General features: G+C 48.8%; 1 protein-coding gene across 2 annotated transcripts in view; it reads left to right on the top strand.

Annotated features, from left to right (window-relative positions):
* CFAP61 (cilia and flagella associated protein 61) overlaps positions 1-21,847 on the top strand; it is a 250,399-nt gene extending 228,552 nt beyond the window's left edge. For both annotated transcript variants that reach the window (XM_025264163.3, XM_044927988.2), the window contains 2 exons: positions 16,758-16,848; positions 21,387-21,847. In XM_025264163.3, coding sequence (XP_025119948.2) covers positions 16,758-16,848; positions 21,387-21,587 — 292 coding nt within the window. In that variant the 3' untranslated portion in view covers positions 21,588-21,847. The remainder of the gene's footprint in view (positions 1-16,757; positions 16,849-21,386) is intronic.
* Positions 21,848-25,773: the final 3,926 nt, after the last annotated feature.

Below are 25,773 nucleotides of genomic sequence, written 5' to 3'. Positions count from 1 at the left end.
CTGCAGCTCCCTCTTCTTTGGGGTTTCCCCATCTTTCTTCGTGGTAGATCACATCTCTGTGTAGCATGAGTCGCTGAGCAGCCGCTGGGGTGAGGTCAGGTCTCACCTGCCCTGAGACAGGGCTCACGAGCAGACCCAACTGGTTTCACTGCTGCTTCACTTTGAAAAGTAAGCAAGCCCATTAAAAGACCTGATCTTTAAAGAGTCACTTGATATTTTAACTTGCTGGGTTAAACCTGATGAATAATCAAAGCCAGTTGGCTTATGTTGATAGAACCCATGTTACAAAAGAATATTACAAATTGACCATGCCTGAAAGACAGCCATCTGGTGACAGTGGTCATGAGGGGAGGCGAAGTGACCCTGACCTTGGGGCCCTGAGCTGGCTGTGTTCCAGCTCACACACCACTGTGTCTTCCTGGTGTCTGAGCACCTCTGAACAAGACACATCTTCCCCTGTGGATCCTCAGCACCTGGCATGGTGCTTGGCACGTAGGGACGGACATCAGATGGACATGTGACTGTCCGTCTGTCTGTCTCTGATGTAGTAAACTACACTCAGCTCATTTCCTCTGCAGTTCCTCCCAGTTAAGATTCTAATGGTTTAGAATTAGTTGCCAAATCCATCATGGTTTTGGTCTATGCTTTTCATTTACTCTTTCATTCAGTAAAGGGCTTCCCAGGTGGCTCAGTGGTAAAGAATCCACCTGCCAATGCAGGAGACATAGGAGATGTGGGTTTGATCCCTGGGTTGGGAAGATCCCCATGGAGAAGGAAATGGCAACCCACTCCAGTGTTCTTGCCTGGAGAATCCCATGGGCAGAGGAGCCTGACAGGCTACAGTTCACAGCATCATGAAGAGTCGGACATGACTAAGAACACACTCATGCATGCATTCATTCAATAAACATGTATTAAGTGCCTGCTGTGTGCTGTGTTCTGTAGATAGAGTTATAAATAAGACTGAAAAAAGCCAGCCTTGCTGGATTTTATATTCCAGAGGAGGGCAGGCTGCATGCAAGTGCATAAATATGGAAATAAGACCATTTCCAATGGTGCGAAGGGCTAGGAAACAACTTCAAGAAGCAAAGTGTGATAAAGCAGCTCCAGAGAGGAGTTGAGGTGGCCGGGGCCGACACTGAGACACAGCCAGGCCTGCCAGATGCAGGGGGAGAGGAGTCCAGCCGGAGGGCACAGTGGGCACAGAGGTCCTCGACGGGGAGACATCTTGGAATGTCCAGGAACCAAAGCTGCAGCAGAGTGAGCGGAGGTCAGGGCCACTGCATCATGTGGCTCTCTCTGGGCCTGGGCTGAGGTAGCTCTTTCCACAAAGCAAAGGCAGTGACCTGCCAAATTGTGCTTTGAAAGCTTACTGCAGCTGCCATGGAGAATGGATAGTAGCAGCTATGAAGAGCCTCCTCCGGTTTTCCCATGTGAGAGATGGTGGGTTGGACAGATGGGTGCCAAGTCAAGTGGTTGGATTTGGAATGTTTTAGCATCAGGGTGTGCAAGATGTGCTCTAAGCTCCAGTGAAACACCCAACTGCCCACTTGACTCTCAGACTTACCTGACCAGAACTTATGATCTCCCACCTCTGCTGTGGGCATGGCTGGAGCCCCCCCTTCCCCCTTCTCCCACCCCCACACTACCAGTCTAGGGTCCCTATCTAACACCATCCCCCCTCCCCCCGACCCCTGCTGTGTAAATGTGGCCTTGGAACTCACAGCTACAAAGAGGTCAATCCTAAAGGAAATCAGTCCTGAATATTCATTGGAAGGACTGACACTGAAGCTGAAGTTCCAATACTTTGGCCCCCCTGATGCAAAGAGCCCACTCATTGGAAAAGACCCCAATGCTGGGAAAGACTGAGTGCAGGAGAAGGAGGCGACAGAGGATGGGATGGTTGAATGACATCACCAACTCAATGGACATGAGTCTGAGCAAGCTACAGGAAATAGTGAAGGACAGGGAAGCCTGGCGTACCACCATCCATCCGTGGGGTCACGAAGAATCAGGCTTGGCAACTGAACAACTAGAACTCAAAGCTGCCCCCTTGAGGTAATGGGCAGGGAGCCACCTTGCCCAGGAGCTCCCCCTCTGCCTGGTCCTGGGGAGCCCACGGCCTCCTGAAGCCCTGCCTCAAGGTCTAGCCAACCCTGGGCCACACTTCACACCCAGAGCCCCCACTAGGCCCAGACTCCAGTTCAGATCTCTTCCCACTCAGCTCCCAGAGAAAAGGGCCAAGAGAGTCCTCACGTTTCCATGTCCAGAAGATGTGGTTCAGAAGGGAGTTTGATCATGCTTGCAGAATGGAGCAGTGGTCAGCTGTGTTGATTCCACAGAGGGGCTGTGGCGAGCTGGTGGCTGAATTGGGCTTTGATCAGAGCTGCTTCAGAGCAGGTGGGAAGTGAAAATAGCTCAGGAGCGAGGTTATGACCTGAGAACTGCAGACGCCACAGAGACCAGTTTGGAGAAGTCTTCTGTAAGTGGAGAGAGAACTGGGGAATACTTGGCAGGCAGAGTGCGGAGGGGTTTGTCGAAGAGGGGAGGATGTGAGTCTTATCTGTAGCGAATAAAAGATGCAGAAGAGAGAGGCCAGGGACAGAGCTGGACAGCTTTCTATCCTAACAGCCACAGGGGCAGGGTCCTGGGAGAAAAGCAGGACTTGGGTGAGAGGACAAGGCAGCTCTTGATCGCTCCTGTTTGCTCAATACAGCGAGGTCATCAGCTGAGATCAAAGAAAAGCAGGAAGGGGCACTGGATGTTTAAGGAAAGAGACAAAGTCATCTCAGAGACCAGAAACGTGAATTCGCTTGCATGGTGTCTGGATTGCCAGGCAACACTGAGTGCCCGTTAGATTCCGTGAGGATGAACAGGAGTGAGAGCCGATCTGGCAGCAAGGTCATGTGGGTTCTTTCCATCTATGTTCTGCTCCTCAGGTGCAAGAGGGAAGCAGGCAGAGAGCTGGGTGGCATGGAGGTTGAGAGGATGAGGCAGCTGAGGGTGTTTGCAGAGGAGGGTCCTACAGCTTCCTCCCTAGGGATGGCCTCTGTAGCCTCCTTCCCCATCCCAGTGACCTGGGTCCATTCTAAGAAAGTGAAAATTGGAATGGTCCCAGAAGTCAGCATCGAGGCCATGATGCCCAGCGTTCACAGGATACAGCTGTGATCAGAGCAGGACCCCCTGTGACCTGGCCGAAGACAGGACAGGGAGGGGACACACAACAAGGACCACGGGACGCCCTCCGCTACAGACACGAGTGACCAGGGATGGCTCTGCGTGCACGCTCAGTTGCTTCAGTTGTGTCTGACTCTCTGCGACCCCATGGACCATAGCCCACCAGGCTCCTCTGTCCATGGGATTTCCCGGTTAAGAATCCTGGAGTGGGTTGCCACGCCCTTCTCCAGGGGATCTTTACCCCGAGAAAGCCCCGGGATGCTTCTGGCCCTGTGTTAATCCTCCCTCCTCCTGGATGGAAACTATCTTGTTGTCCAACTGCCTGCCACTAACAGGGGACCTGCCACACTTCACCTCTGCCCTCTGCCCTTCACCTCTATCCTTTGTGGAACCACCCACCCAGGCCCACGTGCTGGTTGGTACTCAGCCCCTCCCAGTTCTGTCTTATCTCGATCCCCTGGGGCGCCCTGCTCCCCCCTTTCACACCCCCCACCCGCAGCAGCAGCACAGTCGCCCTCTGGGCCCCGGGACCTGTGCCTGGTAGGCCACAATTCACTCTACTGTATTTGGGGTCACTGGAGATACTGCTTTGCCCCCCTCCTCACTCCACGTCCCTACCCTACCCCGCCAGCCCCCACGAGATGCTGGTGTTTCCCCAGCTTCTCATCAACCCTCTCACCATCCCTTCCTCCATCATCGTGTCTCCATCATCGCTTCCAACCTGGGATGGCTCCTCACCCCTTTGCTGTCATGAGCCTTCTCTCATGAAACACACAGACTGGTATTTTGTAGAATGCCTGCCCCTTTGGGTCTGTCTGATGGCTCTTGATTCGCTGCAGGCTATGCCTTCTTGTAGGAATGTCAGGGGTGATACTGCATCCCTCTCCAAGCATCTCAGCAGGAGGAACACAAGGCAGATTTGTCCTCTCACTCACGTGAGTTCTCACTGTTCAGTTCAGTTGCTCAGTCATGTCTGACTCTTTGCGACCCCATGGTTTGCAGCAAGCCAGGCTTCCTTGTCCGTCACCAACTCCCGGAGCTTACTCAAACTCGTGTCCATTGAGTCAGTGATACCATCCAATCATCTCATCCTCTGTCGTCCCCTTCTCCTCCTGCCCTCAATCTTTCCCAGCATCAGGGCCTTTTCAACTGAATCGGTTCTTCGCATCAGGTGGCCAAAGTATTGGAGCTTCTGCTTCAGCATCAGTCCTTCCAATGAACACCCAGGACTGATTTCCTTTAGGATGGACTGGTTGGATCTCCTTGCAGTCCAAGGGACTCTCAAGAGTCCTCTCCAACACCACAATTCAAAAGCATCAATTCTTTGGCACTCACCTTTCTTCATAGTCCAGCTCTCACATCCATACATGACCACTGGAAAGACCATAACCTTGACTAGACAGACCTTTGTTGGTAAAGTCTTGACTAGACAGACCTTTGTTGGCAAAGCCTTGACTAGACAGACCTTTGTTGGCAAAGTAATGTCTCTGCTTTCTAATATACTGTCTAGGTTGGGCATAGCTTTTCTTCCAAGGAACAAGTATCTTTTAATTTCATGGCTGCAGTCACCATCTGCAGTGATTTGGAGCCTGAGAAAATAGAGTCTCTCACTGTTTCCATTGTTTCCCCATCTATCTGCTGTGAGGTGATGGGACCAGATGGGATCTCAGCAGGACGGGTATGAGGAGGATCTGTCCTCACCTGTGTTGTTAACTGTGGTCCCTGGTCAAGTGACAAATGTGCAGGCTTCTCTATTTTTACCCTCATCATTGATCAGTGACACTTTAAGACCATAAATATCCTCCTTTCCAGTTACTTTAGCATTCATAAACAATTCTTGCCTGAAAAGGATTGTTACTGTCTTATTTGCCAAAGGTTGATTTTTGTCCAGCTACATCAATTCATTCTGTATGTATTACTTGGCCATCGACTCTAAGGAAAGGTTATCGCTTCTCCTCTATTTATTCACTTATCTATCTCAGTGTGCACTTGTGGATTCTCAAAACATGGTCATATCTGTTCCTCTCATTAATGTCGTTTAGGGAGATAAGATGATTGGATGGCATCATCGACACAGTGGGTATGAGTTTGAGCAAATTCTGGGAGATAGTGAAGGACAGGGCAGCCAGGCATACTGTAGTTCATGAGGTGGCCAAGAGTCAGATGCGACTTAGTGACCGAACCACAACAGGGAGATAAGAACTAGGAATATGTTAGCTGAATTTTAGTTCTTTGTTTTTGGGAACTAATAACCTGAAAGCATAAAAGTGACAAAGAAAGGGAAGAAACAGCATGTCATTTGTCATCATCTCAATAAAAGCTTTAGTTTAAAAAAACGTATTCACTACAAAAAAGTTTTTTGTTATGAAAGGGAATCATTTTAAACATGTACCGATCACAATTATTGCAAACCTAGACTGAATGTGTTGGATATATTCTGCACCAGAGAGTGATATTTATCCTAAGCAGTCCTTTAAAGTTTAAAGAGCAGTTCGTTTAACCAAAAGACTCATGAGCCAGCAAAATACCTTGTTTCCGGGGTTTCCTGGCTTCTGTGCCTCAGTCTCACAAAATTTAATTCCACTGGTTCCTTTGTTCCACCCTCCTCGGGCTTGTTGGGGGGTATGTGTGCATATATACACTTTTTTTTCCTTTCCCTACAGAAAATAGATAGGAAATGGCCATGGCTGTGAGCGTGGCTGAGTGGCTGAGTGGCCTAATGCTAGCCTGTGCTCTCTGCAGCCTAATTAAAGGGAAATGGTTGTGCTTTCTATGAAGAGAGATGCAGAATGAGAGGAGGGGGCACAGGAAGGGGAGCTGAGCGCTAAGAGCCTGCCTTTCTCCGCCGAATTAAATGCTAACCTTGCCTCCTCCTCCGAGTCCTGAATTTATATAACAAATCAATGTACATAGCTGGACAGCTTCCAGAGCACTAGACTTCTCATCCAGATTCAGTTAATGCAGCCCCTAAGCAACCAGCAATGTGTAGGAAACACCGCAGATGGACCAAGAGGGCAGATACGTGGAGCCCCAAGTCAGCCAGCTCCCTGGGCTCTCACCCCGGCCTCTCCCCACGGCCGCCAAAGGTCTGGGCAGGCACTGTCCGAGCTTCAGTGGGAATGTAAAGGTCAACTTAAATAGGAACAAAATTCTTAGCTATATAAAAATCATGCTGCTTCCACAAGAAGACTGTTTGCTCTGGCGAGTCAGACACAAAAAGCAGGTCAGAATAAAACCTGGTCTCGCTGGGCACTGGGGGGCCGGTATCATTATCCCCCGGGGCTTCCTCTCTGCCTCTGCACACATCCAACCAACAGCTGGGTTAACCATTTGGACTGACTGGCTCACTCTTCATAATAAACAGAAAAAAAAAAAAAAAAAAGGAATGCCATGCATAACACTTTTGATTGAACTTCCATCAACTCAGACCAAAATAAGCAGTCGAGGTCACAGTTTATTTATCCCCACCTGACTCTCAAGGGCACACACAACTTCACAAAGTCTCGTCATAAAGTCCATTTTAACTTGATCACAGCTAAAATGAATTGCTGCTCTAAAACTGCAGCCAGTTACTTCCCTGGTGGTTCAGTGGTTACGAAGAGTCCACCTGCCAATGTGGGGAGGGGGTGTGGTGTGGGTTTGATCCCTGGTTGGGGAAGATCCCACATACCTCGGGGGAGCTGAGCCTGTGCACCACAACTACTGAGCCTGTGTGCTATACAGCCTGTGCTCCCCAACAAGGGAAGCCACCGAAACGAGAAGCCTGCACACCGCGACTAGAGAGTGGCCCCTGCTCGTCACGAGGAGAGAAAGCCCACACGCAGCAACGAAGACTCAGCACAACCATAAGTAAAAAAATAAATATAAAATAAAAACTCATCGTTGAAAAAAAAAAAAAAACTGCAGCTGAATGAATTCACGCAGACAACCCTGGAGTGGAGCAAAAGCAGTCCCCAAGAAGAACTGCAGAGTTACGCCAAAGACAGACTTTCAATAGAACGGCAAACAAAGAGTGTTTAATCATTTATTTGGTCTCTAACTCACACCAGAAAGGATCTGAGGCTGTTTACACAAATATATACCGTAGGATAATTAAGAACAACAGCAGCAGCAACAATAATAACAAGAAGAAGAACATGTTACACAGTGGTCTGTGGTGGCCTAAATGAGAAGGAAATTCAAAGAAGAGGGGATATATGTATATGTATAGCAGATTCACTTTGCTGTACAGCAGAAACTGACACAACATTAAACAACTATATTCCGATGAAAATTTTAAAAAAGAAGAACACAATACACACGGGGCCCTCCCCACACTGGGCCAGGCACACAGCCAGACCTCTTTCCTGCAGGGTCTCCGAGAATTCTGATAGTCATTCTTTGCACTAAGGACCATCAGTATCCCCATTTTACAGCTATGAAGACTGAGGCTGGGAGGTTAAAGCAACCCAGCTCAAGGGGACATCAGCTAACAAGTGGCAGAGCGGGGACAAAGAGAAAGGTCGGCAGTAAATGGGTGAGTACAGGCAGGTCAGCAATGCAAAGCTGAGTCCAGGTGGAGAGACGGCGCCCTCCACAGCACAGATGTGTCAGCAGTGAACGCGCACACTTGGCTTGGGCTTTCTTCCAGGACAAAGCAAGAAGGGAAATGTTTATCAGTGGTGAGAGGGCCAAGATGCCCAAGAGAAACATTTTCCATTTTCTAAGATGAAGCCGTTTTTCCTGGGCTAAGTGTCCAGGATTCAGAAAGAGCAAACTGCCAGCAGACAGGTCTTTCAGAGAATCAAGTAGGAATAGTATTTCTGGAAACCAAGACTCCAGAGGCGGGGCCGGGGGCAGGGGCGGTGCGGTGGTGGGGCGGGGATCGGGGGAAGGGGCAAGCAGGCGGCACTCCATCCTCAGCACCATCCAGGCACTGATCCTGACCCAGGACCAGTGTGTCTGGGGCTCCATTCTCTTGGACTCATGCTTGAGAGAGAGAACACGGCCTCCTGGCAGCGCGGCTCAGGATCGAACGTGTGTCCATTCACAGGAGACACATCACACAGGTGCTGGCACCTCCAGCAAACAGCAGCCTCTCTCCCAGCGCCTCTGCCACCAGGTGTGCCTGGTGTGCCCAGCTCTCGGGGTGTCCGGCAAAGGCAGTGTCAGCTTCCGGTTCCTGGCATACCTGCGTGACCAGATGAACACCCGCTTTGTGGAGCCACGAGCCAATCAGCAGGGAGCGACAGGTTGCTTACCAGCTATTCAGAAGAACAGAATTTTGCTTTTACTGCCAGGGCACTGAGAGGCATATTTCCTTAGAGGAGTAAACATCCATTACCTGGTGATGCCAGTTCCAGATTTTGACAATAACCAAACTATATTCAGGGGAGGCTTGGTTTTCTGTTATACAGATCTTAGGCAGGTTGACAGAACTGATTATCAAATAACTGGGCTTCCCTGGTGGCTCAGACGGTAAAGAATCTGCCTGCAATGCAGAAGACCTGGGTTTGATCCCTGGGTTGGGAAGATCCCCTGGAGAAGGGAATGGCAACCCACTCCAGTATTCATGCCGGGAGAATTCCATGGACAGAGGAGCCTGGCGGGCTATAGTCCACAGGGTCACAAAGAGTCGGACACAACTGAGCAACTAACACGTTAAATAACTAGTTTATTTTGCTTTCAAAATCCTTCATCTTATCTTTCTAAATATGCCTCAAAGCAATAAATGAACTATGGATAGTGATTCTGGCAAACTCAAGTCGGACAGGAAATAGTCACATCAAACTTCCATTTCAATGTTTGGGGTTTTTAGTCGCAGCGTGTCATGGGCTGCATCTGGTCCTATAATACATGGCATCCCTGAGTAAATCCACCGCCCCAGAAAAGTGTAATTTAATTTCCAAGCAAACCTACGGCTAACTGGAAATGCTTATTTGTTCCTATTCTTATTTTTTTGAAAATTGTATTGAAATGAACGAATCCAGTTTCTTTTATGGGCAGAATAAAAACGACCAGAATGCACCCTCACAATGGGAACACAAATTGTTCTCTTCTCTCCTCTGCATTTAAGCCAACTTGGGCCAGACGGGGATGTGGAAGACACCAGGGTCTCCCATGGGCTTGGAGGTGACTGTCATATACAGAAAATTGTGTTTGTGTGTGTGTGTGTGTTTCCAGAATGTTAATTTGGGGACAGATTTGAATCTAGTGAAAGACATGTTCTCATTCTGGGAACTTCAATTTAACACACTTTCCCAATTTTCATAGATTTAACGTTAAGACAAGGTTTTTAAGTAGATGCCGTGGAGTTTATTGGGTATCATAGCAGATGACATCCTTTCTCTCTTTGCTCTTCAGAATCCTGATTTATAGGGTGTTATTTTGTACCTAAAATAGATGACAATGATTCCCAGGCTCTCCTGCAGCCAAGGAAGCCATTTGACCAAGCTTTGGGCAGTAAGATATAAATAGAAGTATTATGTGAGATTTCTAGGAATGCTTTCTAAAATAAAGAAAAAGGACCCTCAGTTTTCCTTTTTTCCATCCAAGAACATGTCTATGATGACTGGAACTCAGCAGCCATTTTGCTCTATGAGGTCAAGGACCCTATGGTTTCTGCTGTGATCTGATTTCTAAGGAAACGTCATGTCAGCCCCTAACACCTCACCTGGACTTTCTTTATATGAGAAAATTACAGTTATGCCTTTTTAAAGCCAGGATTAATTTGAATATTTTTATAACTGCAAACAAACTTAATCTGCCTAATGCAGGGGGTACTAGGGAAACTGGGGTGATTCAGAAAGTTGCTAGAAAGACTCAGGAAATGACGTTTGATTGTGCAGTTGTTCAGAGCTGGAACTGTCAGATCAAGCAGAATAATGATTAAGATGCAGTTTGGCCACCTGTTAGCTGTGTGACACTAGGTCACTTAATCTCTCCAAATCTATCTTCTCGCCTGTAAAATGGGCCAGCAAGCCCCACTTTAGAGGACTGGATTCACAATGACATGGGACAGTGCACAGGAACTGTTCAGCACAGTGTCTGTGAGGTTGTGTCCCCAGATGAGGTGCCTCCACCATCGAGTAAGAAAACAACAGCATCCCCGGTAGCAGGCGAGGTGCTTTAGGCAGGAGGCACACGTGACTAAAGATGGTGTCACTTCAGTAAGAGTAAGACAAGAAGTGCAAGGTTCATATCAGACCCACGCTTTCACAGGTATGATGGCTTAGAACAAGACAGTGGACATTCTTTCTGTTTTAAAAAAAGGCAAATCAATCCAAGGGTCATTTTTGAAAAAATGAATAATTCAGACTATATGAAAACTGATGGGTTCCCTAGAGGCTGAAGTTTGGCAAACATTTGCCTAAGAGGAGGGGACGTGGAAATGCAGTGACGGGAAGGATGCAGACTCACTTGGCCCTCCGCCCCAACCCCGGCCCCCCACCCCCACACCCCCACACATCCACCTCAGTGTGTGCCCTTTGGGGCCAGGGACCACTGCTTCCCTTCTCCAGGTCACACCTGGCCCCCAGGGTGTCTGCACTTCCTTCCTTCTGTGTGTGGAGTGTCCATGAGAGGGCCAAGGGGCCCCCCCAGCCTCCTTGTAGAAGGAGAATATCTGTCCCTACCCTGAGTCTAAGGTGCCGCCCACACAGGAAAGGGACAGCACCTTAGAGAACATCAGGCGATGTTCCGTGAGAACATCACACTCCCGGGAAGGCCTGCGGGCGCCCCCACCCCCCAGGAGAAAAGGCAATGCTTAAGCGAGTTTCTGGCTCAAATAAACTTCTGGATGTGAGCGAGTAGCAGCTGGGAACCCTCTTATCAGGTCCCAAAGCAAAAATTGACTATTATCACACTAAGATAAAATTAGAATGCTTTTCATTAAAAAAAAAAGGAGGGGGGTAGATCTTGGAGAGAGAGGTGTATTTCTTCTCTGCCCGCTCCCTCCCTTTTCGCAGTGGTATGTAGTTTGGCATTTCTGGGTGGGCCTTGTTCTTCTGCAGCTCTCCTTCCCTACTGCTGGTGAAGGGCCCCGGCCTTGGGGCTGAGTCTGCTGAGTCCGTCTTTTCCCCTTGCCAGTGGCGGGGCTGGTTACCAGGTTCCCACCCCATTGATGTGACCGTGTCGATCCATGAGGTTGAATGACCAGATGAGGTTGAGCTCTGGAGAAGTCTGATCAATTCCTTAATGATTGGACCACATCGACCAGAATGGTTAATTCAGTTCCATGGGCTGACCTTTCCTGGGCCTTCTGGGAAAAAGTGGATCATTTGCAAAAGTGATGGAGAATTTAAGTCTCCCCCCAATAAACCAGGACAACCATTTACAAAATGAACAGAGACTGTCATGTCCTCTGTTTGGGCCCTGGAGAATTTGTGTAACCTTTTTTTCACAGATGTTTAAAAATGCATTTAGTGATGTGGGAACCCCAATCTGCATAGCCAATTAGAAGCCGTGGTATAGCCCTGCTCTTACCCAGCTGGGTCTCCTGAAGACTTTGAGGCCACCAACTATGAAGGTGACTCAGTAGTCCTGTTAGTCTTCCCTTTTTGATTGTAAATTGGGAAAGAAGTTGCTATATTTTATTTCTTTAAATTTTAAAAATTGTTTCTTTTATTTGGCTGCATGGGGTCTTAGTTGTGGCATGTGAGATCATTAACTTGTGGCGTGTGGCATCTGGTTCCCTGACCAGCGATCAAACCTGGGCCGTCTGCACTGGGAGCTTGGAGTCTTAGCCAGTGGACCATCAGGGAAGTCCCTCTATTTTTTTTTAATTCACATTGTTCATGGAAGTATACATTTCCCCAAAGCCTAGAATTATGCCAATCATCCATAGCTCTTGGGGTCATTAATGCAGACGGTACCCCGACTCCAGCCAGCCTTGGCAAGGATTCCAGAAGCCCCTCTCCTTTCTACAGAGAAGGAAAGAAACTGAAGCACAGAAGTCATTCAGTTGGGGAGGAAAACTAGATTTACAAGTTCATAAAATAAAACTTCTTTCTAACATCCTGATATCAAAAGGAGATGATCTTCATTTGACTCAATGTCCTCATCCTTCGAGGTTAAATTCAAAGTTTTTCTGATTTTTAGAGCGAAGGCTGCTTCCATATTTCTAGGCTGGTTTGAGGACTCCACAGGGGTCTGTGCCTCTCTAAAGCCCCGCTCTCACCCACCCTAAACGGGGTCACTGCTCTAGTGCAGAAGCGCTCCACGGAGGGGGTGAGGGGAGAAGCAGTCCCAGGTGTCCTCACCTGCTCCTTCAGTGCCCCCGAGGGCCAGCCTGTGCTGGACACCATGGGGCACACCGCCCACCTTGCATTAGAGGTCAAGACACACCCTGGGGCACTTTCCTGCACCGTCAGGAGTGCTCCATGCACTGAAGTGGGTGGAAACCTCAAGCCCTGAGTCAGCTCCACAGAGGAGGTCTGTGTGGACTTGAGCGTGGATAGCACCAGAGGAGGTGAAGACGTGGATATGGGTCCTTGGGGCTGCCCACAGGCATGAGGGCGGGGGTGGGAAGTGTCTTGAGGGAGCCTGAGACCCTCCCCGCAGGGAGAAGACAGCAGATGGAGCAGTGGGCAGTGTGAGCGCAGCTTTGAAGCTGGGAGAAGGCTGAACTGGATGCGGCCCCCCAGGAGGTGCCCTGACTCTGCCACCTCCGGTCAGCACCCCCCAGCCCACAGCTGCAGCCCCCACCCCGGGTGAAGGGAGGATGCCTGGGAGCCCCACAGCCCACAGTTGGTTGGGAAAGGCAGTGGGCTGCGGCTTTTCCAGAACTCTAGTTCCCCTGTGACTGTGATGGGTGCCGCCTGCCACGACGGTTAAGACAACATGCCCACACGCTCCGTGGTGAGGCCCGGCTCCCCAGTGTGGGCGCTAGCACTCTGTCATCTCCTTGTAAGTGGCACCACTGAAGCTGCAGTCAAACTGAGAAGGAGCTGTCGATGACAGCTGGTTGGTTTAGTTTTAAACTAGACGAACCCTGGGAACACAGGCGGCCAACAGCTGGTTGCAGAGATTATCACCTTCTGGATAAGATCCTCAAGTGCTTGACCCCAGGAGGCAGTGGTATGAGACTGAAAGGACAGCAACGTCCGGTCTCCTGAGTCTGCAAACCACTGGCCGGGCTGTCAGGAGCATAGCGGTCATTGAATTGCCAGGTGCTACTGCTGCTGGAGGCCATTGGAGGGGCCGTGAGCTCCAAAGCAGCAGCAGGAAACCTACAGGAACCTCAGCTTCCTCTTCCACCCGCAAGTCTCCATGCAGACCAGCTTGATCCCTTTCAGAGGGTTAAGGCTCCCCAGGCCTCTGTGCTCAGCCTCATGGATGGAAGTGATGGAGACCTGGGTGTTAGATGAAGGGCCCCCGGGTTGGGTGGAAGGCTGCATTCATTCTAAGAGAAGTGGGTTTCCCCAGAGTCCACTCTTGGAAGCAAATGACAAAGAGTCCAAGAGGTAACACAGAGGCTGGGGCGGTGAGGGTGCTGAATGGGGATGCACCTGAGCGGCACCTGGGCAGTTGGAATAGAGCTGTGCTGACACCAGGAAGGTAGCTTCCTCTGTGCAGCAGAAGGCTGTGGCTGCAAACCCCGAAACCAAGTGGGTAGGAACTCTGATGCTGCCATGGAAACGCATACGGGGCGAGGAGGTGGCATCTCAGCTATGCGGGAAAGGTGGCAACAAACTTAAAAGCACCCATTCAATTCTAACCCAGGCATTTTAGGGGCTTCCCTGATGGCTCAAGTGGTCAAGAAGCCACCTGCCAATGCAGGAGACATAAGAGACTTGGGTTCAATCCCTGGGTCAGGAAGATCCCCTGGAGGTGAGCATGGCGACCCACTCCAGTATTCTTGCCTGGAGAACCCCATGGACAGAGGAGCCTGGTGGGTTACAGTCCATGGGGGTCACAGAGTCAGACACAACTGAAATGACTTAGCACGCATGCATAGTAGTTTTAAGATTTGCAAGTTTACGATCCCCTGAAGCTTTTCTAGAATCTGATGAGACCTAAGAGGGAGGGACCATCCTGGCAAAGCTGTGCTTGAGTGTACGCACTTGGGTGTCACTGATGCTTTGGCCCATGAAGCAACCGTCCAAGATGTGTCAAAGCATCACCCGGTTGAGCTGATAACTGCCCGGTGGCCGGCTCCACATCAGTGCCTTTGCTCCAGGAATCAGACGGGTGTTGGATGTCGGCCTGAGTTTGTGGGGGTCCAGAGCTCCAGGCAGAACCTCCATCGACTCCATTCATTCAGGATTCAGCAGTCTTGAGTCAGTCACAGCACTGACAGGTTTGTACGAGTGCCCTCTGGAACCCCCGGCCCTCCCTCTGCACACCTGGGCTCAGGCTGACCGCCCTTTGAGCCTGGGCTCACCCACAGCTCTCCCCCTGTCCCTGTGAGGCTCCCTCCTTTGCACGACTGCCCATCTTGGAACACTTTGCAGAGTTTTGCCACCTACTTATTGAGTAGAACTTTATATTAATGAAAGAGCCATCAGGGCCAGGCAGTGTGGAGTGTATACCATGCTGTGTGCAATTTGCACTTGCGTGCCAAGTCGCTTCAGTCATGTCGGACTCTGTGCCACCAGCTTGCCAGGCTCTTCTGTCCGTGGGATTCTCTCGGCAAGAGTACTGCAGTGGGTTGCTGTGCTGTCCTCCAGGTGATCTTCCTGACTCAGGGATCAAACCTGCGTCTCTTACGTCTAACCTGCATTGGCAGGTGGGTTCTTAACCACTAGGGCTGCATTCATTGTTCCTTCCTTTGTTCCTTGAACATCTGTGAGACGCCTGTTGCACACAGGTACTGAGCTAGATGGCCGTGGATCAATTACATAGCACAGCTGAGTGGACCCCTGCCTCCAGGAGCATCCTTCCTGCCCATCACCTTCCTAAGCTCAGCTCCTGCCCCCCTCCCACTCTGCTTATCTCCACCCACCTCCTTGAGGGCTGGGCACACACCTACCTGCCTCCTGGCCTTTGCGCCTGCTGGTCCTGGAAGGTTCTTTCCCCTGAGTCCCAGGTGGCTCACTCCCCATCCCTCAGACTTTGCTGGCTCAGTCACTGTCTTAGGAGCGAGCCTTGCTCTGACTTCTCCCATCCTCACTTGATTTATGTTTCCTCCTAAGCCGTTCTCCCTGACATGTTGAACATGGACCTACTTATCGGTTGGATATAAGCTCCTCAATGGCAGGGATGTTTGTGTTGGTCCCTGCTGTTTCCCGAGTACCCAGAACAGTGCTGGGCACAGAATGGGCATGGAGTCAATATTAGTGGAATTCATAGTGGGATGAATATATGACCTGAACCACAAAGTAGGTGGGTTAGCATGAAATTAGGTCATATTCTGGACAAGCTAACAGGTGATAGGTGCCAAGCAGTGTAGCTGAGAGCCAGGCTGGTCCTACACGGGCTTGACACTGCCCTGGTCCTTTAGTGCCGTGGTGTCCCTGGGCTCATTATGTCCTTCCCAAGAATTATTGTCAAGTTGCAGATAACAGGGACTACCCTGATGGTTCCGTGGTTTAAAATCCGCCTTGCAATGTAGGGGGTGCTGGTGCGATCCATGGTTGGGGAACTAAGATCCCACATGCTGTGGGGCAGACTCAACGAGAGAGTGAGAGTTCATGCGCTGCAACAAAAGATCCCACATGATGCAACGCAGCTCTCGAGTGTTGCAATGCAGCTCTCCCATGCAGCAGCCAAGTCCCGATGCAGCCAAATAAATATTTTTTTAAAATATCAAAAAAAAACAGAACGTGCTCATCTGCATGTGGGCACCAATTTCTCTTCCCCTGGGCACACACCTGATGTCCACTAACTGTTCCAGGAATGCCAGGGGAGCCCAGGTCACCCCAGAGGGCCTGCCTGACCCTGAAGACGTTTCCTATTCCGAGACACTGAGAGTGAAGAGGAAGTAAGAGTTCAAATACCAGTAGAGGTTCTTGGTTCTTCCAAAGAATGCAGCATACCTGCGACAATCCCCTGTGAATAAAGGATGGCCATGCTGTCCCCCATGCAAGAAAGCATTTGTCCAGATAGTTTTTCAGGGCCGAGTTAGCAAAGAGGGCCGCCAGCGGAACCACTCTCAGAAGAAAGATTCAATTAGGCATCTGTGCAGTTGCACGAAGGCCGTGTCGCAACACCGAGGTGGCCTGTTTTTCTGGTCATTATTAATCCAGAAACCTTAATGATGAACAACATTTGTGTTATTGTCTCCCCAAATTTAATTTGTTTATGCAGCAGTTCAGTTAATCCTGCAATCTGTTTTTCTCAAACGGGGGCAGATAATGGAGACACCGTTCTTTACAAGTCTTCAGGCTTTTAAATTCTGATAAAATCAGGATTCTTCACTGGGTCTTGCCCCAGCTCTGAACTAAACCACTTTAAATGTAATTATGGAAGCCGGCCTTACATCAGGGACATCCATTTACAAAATTGATTGGCCATGCTGTTCCGCGAGGCATTTCGTGAGCAAACGATTACAAAAGAGCCAGAACTGTAATTTATAAAGGCAAAAAAAAAAGCAGGTAAATACTTTATTAGTGGTAATGAGAGGGTTTCCAACTAACTGAACCTTTTTCTTCCCTCGCCAGCTACTTCACGGAGCCGTGGTGCATGGCCCTCTTTCACGATCGTTTTATTGATCTCCGGAAAGCGTTACACCAAATCTTATCCTCCAAGGAGGTAAGCGTGATTAACGGATATGTGAGTTATTCCTTGCAAATTAGGAGTTACAAGCTGTTGATCATTTAGACTTTTCCCTACATTCTCACTTTATGGTTTCACTTTGAAAACCAACTGTCCTTCACTTAAACTATGGAGTCCGTAAACATAGATGGTGATATTTCAGGGCAAGTGGGTTATTCAAATCTCTGATACGAGGCAGATTTCTTTTCCTCTTTTACAAGTACCTGTACTTTCATTATCAGCTGACAGTGAGGGCTGAAAGCAGGTAGTGGGCTGTGCCTCCTGGTCCCCGAGCATGAAGTCTACGCTCCTATGGTTTCTGTCCACATCTGCCAGCTGACTGTTAACTATTTGTGTGCACATGTGTTCTGAAGGTGTCAAGGGAAGTCAACGGGTGTCCAGATGCACTCCTCTTATTTTTTATTTACTTACTTAGTTTTTTGCAAATGTTGGTGTCTTTTTTTAAAATTCACTTTGGCCGTGTTGTGTGGCATATGGGATCTTAGTTCCCCGACCAGGGATCAAACCCATGTGCTCTGCAGTGGAAGCAGAGAATCTTAACCACTTTCCACTTTCATGCATTGGAGAAGGAAATGGCAACCCACTCCAGTGTTCTTGCCTGGAGAATCCCAGGGACGGAGAAGCCTGGTGGGCTGCAGTCCATGGGGTCGCACAGAGTCGGACACGACTGAAGCGACTTAGCAGCAGCAGCAGCAGAAGAAGAGAGTCAGGGAAGTCCCTAAACACTCTCCTTTTAAAACTGAAACTTCTTTCTCCAAGCAATTCACAATTAACTGCAGGTGAGGCTGCACACCGCACAGACTCTGTACTTGGCAAGAAATCTGACTCTGCCATGTAAATAGTAAAATATTTATGAAACTTTATTTTTTTTCAACACCTGTAGTCCTTACCAGAGTTGTGGGGAATTTACGTGTTCGGTCAAGTATCCATTCTAGATGCTTCGTTGGTTTCCTCAGACAAGGGCTGGGGCTTGGCTGAGTGGTCTGACTGCCTAAATGAGCAGGTCCTGTGTCTCTGTGTCAGCTCCTCGTGGGTCCCCAGGGTGTAGGCTGCCAGCGCAGGAGACGGTAGTTCTGTCCCTGGGTCAGGAAGACTCCCTGGAGAAGGAAATGGCAACCCACTCCAGTATTCTTGCCTGGAAAATCCCATGGACAGAGGAGCCTGGCAGGCTACAGCCCATGGGGTCGCAAAAGAGTCAGACATGACTTAGCGACTAAACAACAAAAACCAAAATGAGAAAAGAATCTGAAAAAGAATATATATATATATATATATATCTCAAACTGATTCCCTTTGCTGTACACCTGAAACTAACACAGCATTGTAAATCAACTACACTCCAATATAAAGTAAAAATTTTAAACACCAAAGTGCCAAGTTTAAAAGTTTAAAAAGATTGTTAAGATAGGACTACTATGCAAAGCGACCTACAGATTGTGTACAAGCCTATAAAAATCCCCATTTCTTTTTTTAGAAATGGAAAGGCCAATCCTAAAATTCATATGGAAATGCAAAAGACTCCAAATTAAATTTGAGAAACTTTTAAAAAGTTGATGGACACACACTTTGCAATTTCAAAACTTAATACAAATCAGTGGTAACCAAGACAGTATGGTACTTATATAAGAATAGACATAGAGATCAACGGAGTAAAATTAAGAGCCAAAGTAAACCCATTTACATGAAAAGATGTTAACATTGTTAATCATTAGGGAAATACAAAAACCAGGGTCACAGTGAGATCACTTCACATCTACTAGGATGGCTACACTTAAAAAAAAAAAAGAGGAATAATGAGTGTTGGCAAGGATGTGGGAAAATTGAAACTCTCACACATTGCTGGTGGGAATGTAAAAATATTATGCAATTGCTATGAAAAAAATGGTTTGATGGCTCCTAAAAACTTATAAACAGAATTACTATATGACCTAGCCATTGCACGCCTAGGTATATACCCCCAAAGAACTGAAAATCACTATTCAAACGAATACTTATATATGAATGTTCATGGCATCACTATTCAGAATTACAAGATGGAAGAAAGAACCCAGATGTCCACCACGGGACCTGTGGATAAACAAACGTGGTCTCACTGTACCAGGGAACGTACTCTGCCATAAAAGAAATGAAGTGCTGATGCATTCTAACAAGTGGATAAACCTCAAAACATGGAGTTAACTGAAAGGAGCCAGACACGGGAGATCATGTGTTGTCTGGGGGCCACTGTGAGGTGAGCTGCTCACAGAGGAACCTGTTGTGGGGGGTAGATAGCCACCCTGAGAAAGGGCACACAGGAGAGGCAAATGCACAAAAAATTAGTTTACAATCTAGAGCGGTATTTGTCCTCCATAAATTTCAGAGTTCTATTTTGTGACTTTACACCATTACCCCAATGTTGGGCTTCCCTGGTAGCTCAGTTGGTAAAGAATCCACCTGCAATTCAGGAGACCCTTGTTCAATTCCTGGGTTGGGAAGATGCCCTGGAGAAGGGAAAGGCTACCCACTCCAGTATTCTGGCCTGGAGAATTCCATGGACTTTATAGTCCATGGGGTCGCAAAGAGTCGGACACGACTGAGCAACTTTCACTTGACTTCACTTTTTCACCCCAAAGTTAGAACAGCATCCTACAGCATGAGCCCCAAGTCTCCTCTAATTTTTATATATTCGTTATATTTGATACAATCTATCTGGAAAATTAAGGAAAAAGAGCCAACCTCAGCTCTACATGCTTGGGCACTCAAATGTCTCAGTGCCTCTAATATTTACTTCTGGGCATCACTTGCCATTCTTTCTCTCTCCCATCTTTGTTGATCTGATTTGGGGTCCTGGCCTCCCACAGATGGTTCTTTCAAGTGATATATGTATAATCCCCACACCTGGCAGTGTCTCACTTATATAACTAAGTGATAATTACTGTATTTCTCCATATAGTTTGAATCTATTTTTCTACCTACAAGTTCTTACTATTGATAAATTAATGATCCAATAGAACTTTGCAAGTTATCCACTTTTTTTTTTGCTGTTAAAAATAAAAAAGAATTATTGGAAGGTCAAATAAACACATCATCAAAGTCCATCTTCTTTAAGGGTAATTTTCAAATACTGGAGTGTTCAGAAAGCACACAGCTCAAATCTCAGTGAAGTGCTTTTTATTTTGGCTTTACTGCCCACACAGTATGTGGGATCTTAGTCCCCCACCAGGGATCGAACCCATGCCCCCTGCATTGGAAGCCCTGAGTCTTAACCACTGAATTGCCAGAGAAGTCCCTTTTAAAGTTATTTTTATTTTATGAATGAAGTGCTTTATTCAACAATAGATAGGCAGATAGGTGATGAAGCAAGTAAGGTAACCATAGAAACCAGATAGTGTGTATCCGAGTGCCAAGTTCATCACTCTGTCAACTTGCCTCTATGTCTGAATCCTTTTATAATAAAATGTTGGGGAAATCTCTACTATGTTATAAATGTGCACAGTGTGTGATTCTCAAGTGCAAATAACTTTATTCACTCTGAGCCCCACACCTTTAAAGATAGCAATGAAATTTGCCTTTACTAAGAATTTAGTATAGGTTTTAAAAATCCCATTGCTTGGGGGCTGTAAAGTAAACCATCTAGGAGTTTTCAACTAAAAATGTTTAATCACCACCTTTCTTATTTTTAAAACAAGCCTGATCTACAGATTATTTTTATCTGGAAATTAAGAGCTTAAAATTACTATGCTTGCTGAACTCTAAGACATTATGGTATGTGAACTAAGCCAGTCACAAAAAGAGAACTAGTGTTTGATTCCATTTACATGAAATGTCTAAAGTCAAATCATAGAGAAAGCAGAAGGGTGGAGACTTCCTTGGTGGTCCAGTGGCTAAGACTCCGTGTTCACAATATAGGGGGCCTGGGTTTGATCCCTGGTCAGGGATCTAGATCCCACATGCCGCAGCTAAGAGTTTGCATGCCTCAACAAAAGCCCCTGGGATGGGCAGTAAATGGTTAGTAGTGACAACTTGGGAGAATGAGAAGGGAATGGCTACCCACTCTGGTAAACTAGAGCTAACTTGATTATTCTAGGGCTTCCCAGGTGGCGCTAGTGGTAGAAACAAAAACAAAACCAAAAAAAACCTGCCTGCCAATGCAGGAGCTATAGGAGATGCGGGTTCAGTCCCTAGCTGGGGAATATCCCCTGGAGGAGGGCATGGCAACCCACCAGTATTCTTGCCTGGAGAATCCCATGGACAGAGGAGCCTGGAGGGCTTCAGTCCATGGGGTCACACAGAGTCGGACACGACTGAAGCCACTTCACACGCACATACCACGCAGAGATGGACGGTGCTGATGGCTGCATGACATGAAGGTCCTTTTTACCTTTAAGTCGGACACTTAAAAATAAAGTGGTAAATTTTATGCTATGTGTGTGTTGCCACAGTTTATTTTTTTTTTAACCTAGGGGGAAAAAAAACAATATTGTGGCACTCAGCCCAAGTAATATCAGTATCTGCCATCTCACTCTATTTTCCAGGATGAAAACCTTCCTTCTATGGAAGAGTTAGCCCGTCAGATCGAAGATGAGGAAATCAACCTGCCAGAGAAGCCCAGGAATTACCTCAAAAGAGTTTTCCAGGAAACCATCTACAGGCCTCTGGTGGAGAAGAGCATCCTTGACTACCTGCACTACAATCATTACCACCTGCCCATGTACGCGTGGCCGGGCATCATTTAGCTGCGGCCACCGCCTCCACGTGATCGTTTCCACGCGTGTCGTTTCGGGAAGTGCTCGATAGAAGCAGGAAACCTGGCTGGACCGCCGGGCACCATCCTTTTCTGCGGCCACTAGATGCCTGTAGTTTCCTATCGTCCCAGTAGGTGGCGCACGGCGGTGCGACTCGGTTCTGGGGCACGGAGAGGCTTTACCCACACCAGGCGTGTTCCTGGCCAGAATAACCCAGTTTAGCAATAAAATGAGACCGTTAGTGTGCAAAACTGTTGTGTTTTTTTTTTTAAATAAAACCTTGGGCATGTTTCTGTTTTATTTCCTGAAAAGCCCTGCCACCAATGCTGTTAGTCCTTTACATGTTTACCTGGTCACGTGGGTGATAAAAGAAAATCGTATACTCAGGATGGAAAATTAGGAATACAGACGCGGCGAAATTATCTCTATAATCCAACATCAGGACTGGTTGCATAGACAAGCTTACAGGGAGTTTTGAAATGAGGGGCCTGCTCTCACGACCTGTATATTACATTTCTACTTCCTGTTGCAGATTAGGTGCATAAATGCACTGAAAAAACTGGCAGATCAACCCAGGTTCACGGGCACGTTTTAGATTAAAAAACGGTAGTGGGAAGTTAATCTGGGTCATTTCCTTTGACTCTCAGTACTGTTGCTTGGCACTGGGGCCCTCTGGTACCCGTCACCTGTAATGTGGGTCAGTAGCCCACTTTCTCATAAATAAAGCACATTAAATGCCTTCCAGAAAACACATGGATTCAGGAACAACAGGTAAGACATTTCATTTATTTGGATATCTTTTAAGCAGATAGTGTGATATCATTTGTGTCTGAATTTTTGACCAGCAGAGGTTAAAACTGGCTTTCAGTTTTCATTCTTTTTTTGTTTGTTTGTTTGTATTTATGTTAACATTTAGCAAAAGTTGGAGCAATTGTAATGACTACACAGCTACTTGGAGGGCACAGCCACTTGGAGGGTAAGTCATTACAGAATTATCCCCCATTAATAAAATAATACCTCTCAAAAAATAAAATGGTTCTGGAACACCAGGCTCTGATTTTTCTAAAGCAGGCAAAAGCAAGCAACAAACTCCATTAATTCCTGCACAAATATGTTTTACACAAGGGCAGGGGTGGGGGGCCCAGTGCCCACCATATGGTATAAACTGTGCTATTCATATGGGGAACAGTCAATACTAGTCCCCTCTTCAAACTGCAAGCCCAACACACATGGAACCGTGTTTCAGGGCCTGTGAATGAGTTAGCTCAAGAAACTCTCTCTTTCCCCTCCTTCCCCTTCCTCTGAGAGGCCCTGGATCAAAGACATCAGCAAATTGGAGTGAGTTTCTGTGACAGGCCCTGGGACCTTGGGTGGAGACGAACAGAACAGTAGAGGATAACTGGTGATGATTTCTGTGACCAAGTATTACCATTAAAAAGCTTCTAGTCACATAAAAGTGACCCTATACGACAGTGGCAACCTTAATATCAAACCGTGCATAATTTTATGGTTAAGTTTTTCTCTGCTGCCTTTTAAAAAGTAATCTTGGGCACCTATAAGTATCATGGCAGGTCTGAAAATGAATATAATTTAGTCTACAAAGTGTATGGGATGAAATTACTAATCACTGTCCTATATTCAGAAAGTAATTTCCTGAATTGAGGTAGGAATTTTAGCATATGTGTGCAGACAAGCATTTTTATGACTAAGGAACAGCTTGTTTTAGAACAGGAGATGAACCCAAGACTTGTTGATCATAACTTGAAACTGGCTGTTTTAAGGATTTCAGGAGAATAAAGATATTTATTCTTAAATGATGATAAATCCTGGCAAAAGAAAGGGTTCCAGATACACCAAGTATTTGGACTTCTCTAAATCTTTAGAATTCTCTAAATCTAAATCTAACCCTGGCAGAGCTTCCATAGAGATTCAATCGAGAAGTCCCCATACGGTTCAGCTTGTGCTGCTTAGCAGGGAGTCTTGAGCTCTAAGCCTACCCAATCTCGTAATTCTAGTTTTGGACAAAGAATATGGACAAGAAAACACCAAAGTTACATTTCCTACGTTGTATTCTCCCCATATCGCAGGAACAACCATGCCTCACGATGCTTTTAATAATTTTGTGACACGTGTCAGTTTCTACTAGCTCGCGGCCACCTCCTTCCCCAAAGTGGCTCCTGAGATGCTACCCAAATATCCCAAGGAGAAAGAAAAATAGAAGATGATATGGGAGAGGAAAGGGAACCTTGTACGGAGGAGAAAATGTAAAGCCAGGCAATCAATATTTACCCTCAGAAGAAGAGGGTGTGTGTGTGTGTGTGTGTGCACGCGCGCCAGCGCGGGTGCACCGGCTGAGTGTTAGCCAAGGAGCAGGGCGAGGGCCTCGAAAGTCGCCGTGTGCAAGGAGCTGTTGATTGTTTTCTGGTTGAGAGAAGAGGTGATGATAAGGCTGGGATACAGTGCGAGCCGGCCCGGCGGAGCGGCAGCTGTATGCTAATACTCGCAGAAACCAGCCTCCGCGTCCCCCATTAAAGCAGGCGGCCAGGAGGCCACACATCACTGAACAAATAGGCTCTCTCTAGACAAATAAAATAACACACGTTGGCCTGCGGGGAGGGGTGGGGGGTGGAGAGCCAGAGAGGGTGAGGAGCGGGAGGAGAGAAAGGGAGGGGGGGAGGGGGGGCACCGAAGAGAGGGGTGGACGGAGAGAGATGGGAGGGGAGGCCGGGAGGGAGACCAGGAAGAGAAAAGACAGGGACTATCCGAGGGGGAGAGGGTCAGAGGTGGGCGAGACTCCGCGGAGCAGAGAGAAGGGGTGGGGTGGCGTGGCGTGGGGTGGAGGCGAAGAGAGGAGAGGTGGGACGAGGTGGGCAGAGAGGGGCTGGGAAGAAAGAGAAGGGGGCGCCAGGGAAGGAGGCGGGGGCGAGAAGGAGGCCCGAGGAGGGCAGAGGAGGAACGCGGACCCCCAACACAAGAGCCGAAGCTGAAACAGGGGCCCCGAAGCCCATACGGACGGTCCGCCCCTGCAGCCCCCAGGCGCCTGGCTGTCCCTCCGTCCCCACCCCGGGGCGGGCGAGGACAGGGGACTGTCGGAGTCGCCGGGCCTTTCTGGTCGGTTTTGCTGGAGCTTTGTCGCCGCCTTGTCCGAGTCAGGGGAGCCAGGCTGCCCCTCATCGGGGAAGATGGGGGAAGCCGCCCCTGAGCGCCCCGCACTCGCTGCCCTCCCAGCTCTCCCCGGCCTCGTCCTCTCCGTCTGACTTTCCCACACTTCTGGGCGTCGCTGCGCCCGCCTTGGGTACCATCACCCTTCCAAGTCGCCCAGCCCGGGGCCCGTCCAGCCCGCCGCCCCCCTCCCTCCCGGCCGTGACAGTCCCACCCGAGGCGAAAACAAACAGCCCCCGAGGGCACTTCAAGGGAGCCCGCGGTGGCCCGACGGCACACTCGGCAGGATGAAAGGGGCGGCCGACCACCACCCCGTGGGCCCCGGGCGAATAATGGGCGCGCGGCAGATTGCCGGGGGCACTTGAAACTCGAGGGGAGGGAACTGCCGGAGCGCGGTCCCTCCCCGAGCCCGGCGGACGGCGCAGCCTCGCGGCTTCGCCCTCGTCCGCCCTCTTTCATGCGCTCTCCTTTTGTGTGGAATTATTTAAACGGGAGATCCGTGGCAGCTTTATGCTAATGTGCCGAACAAAGGCGACGGCCGGCGGGCGGGGGGCCCCCGGAAGGTGCCCGGAGGCCGGAGCGGGCTGGGCTGGGCGGCGGCGGGCTGCGCGTGGCTCTCGCGTGCCCCGGGGGCCCAACACGCCTGCCCCTCATTCCTGCAAATACAAAGAGTCTCCGGCTCCGGCCGGCGAGCGCGGCGCACCGGGGGGCGCTGGTCCCTCCGGGACTTGACGGCTGGCTCTGCAGCGGGAACACGCGATCCAGGTCGGGCCGTGGCTCGCGGACCTGGAGGGCTCTGCAAATCAGGCAGAGATGTCCGCAGCCGACCCGGGATGGCGCTGGGGGCGCTGATCGCTTCCCTTTCACGCCTCCAGGGCGTCTCCAAACACACCCCGGAGACAGACTTCCTTTCTGGCCTCTTAGGGGCTGCATGAACCCAGAAACATCCCAAGGGGCAATTCCTGGGCCGAAATTCCCCGCTTTAGCGCTTGGCTCCAAGCTTTGGGCTTCTAGC

Source organism: Bubalus bubalis, chromosome 14, assembly GCF_019923935.1.
Source record: "Bubalus bubalis isolate 160015118507 breed Murrah chromosome 14, NDDB_SH_1, whole genome shotgun sequence".
Classification (NCBI taxonomy): domain Eukaryota; kingdom Metazoa; phylum Chordata; class Mammalia; order Artiodactyla; family Bovidae; genus Bubalus; species Bubalus bubalis.
This window is presented reverse-complemented; position numbering and strand designations above follow the sequence as displayed.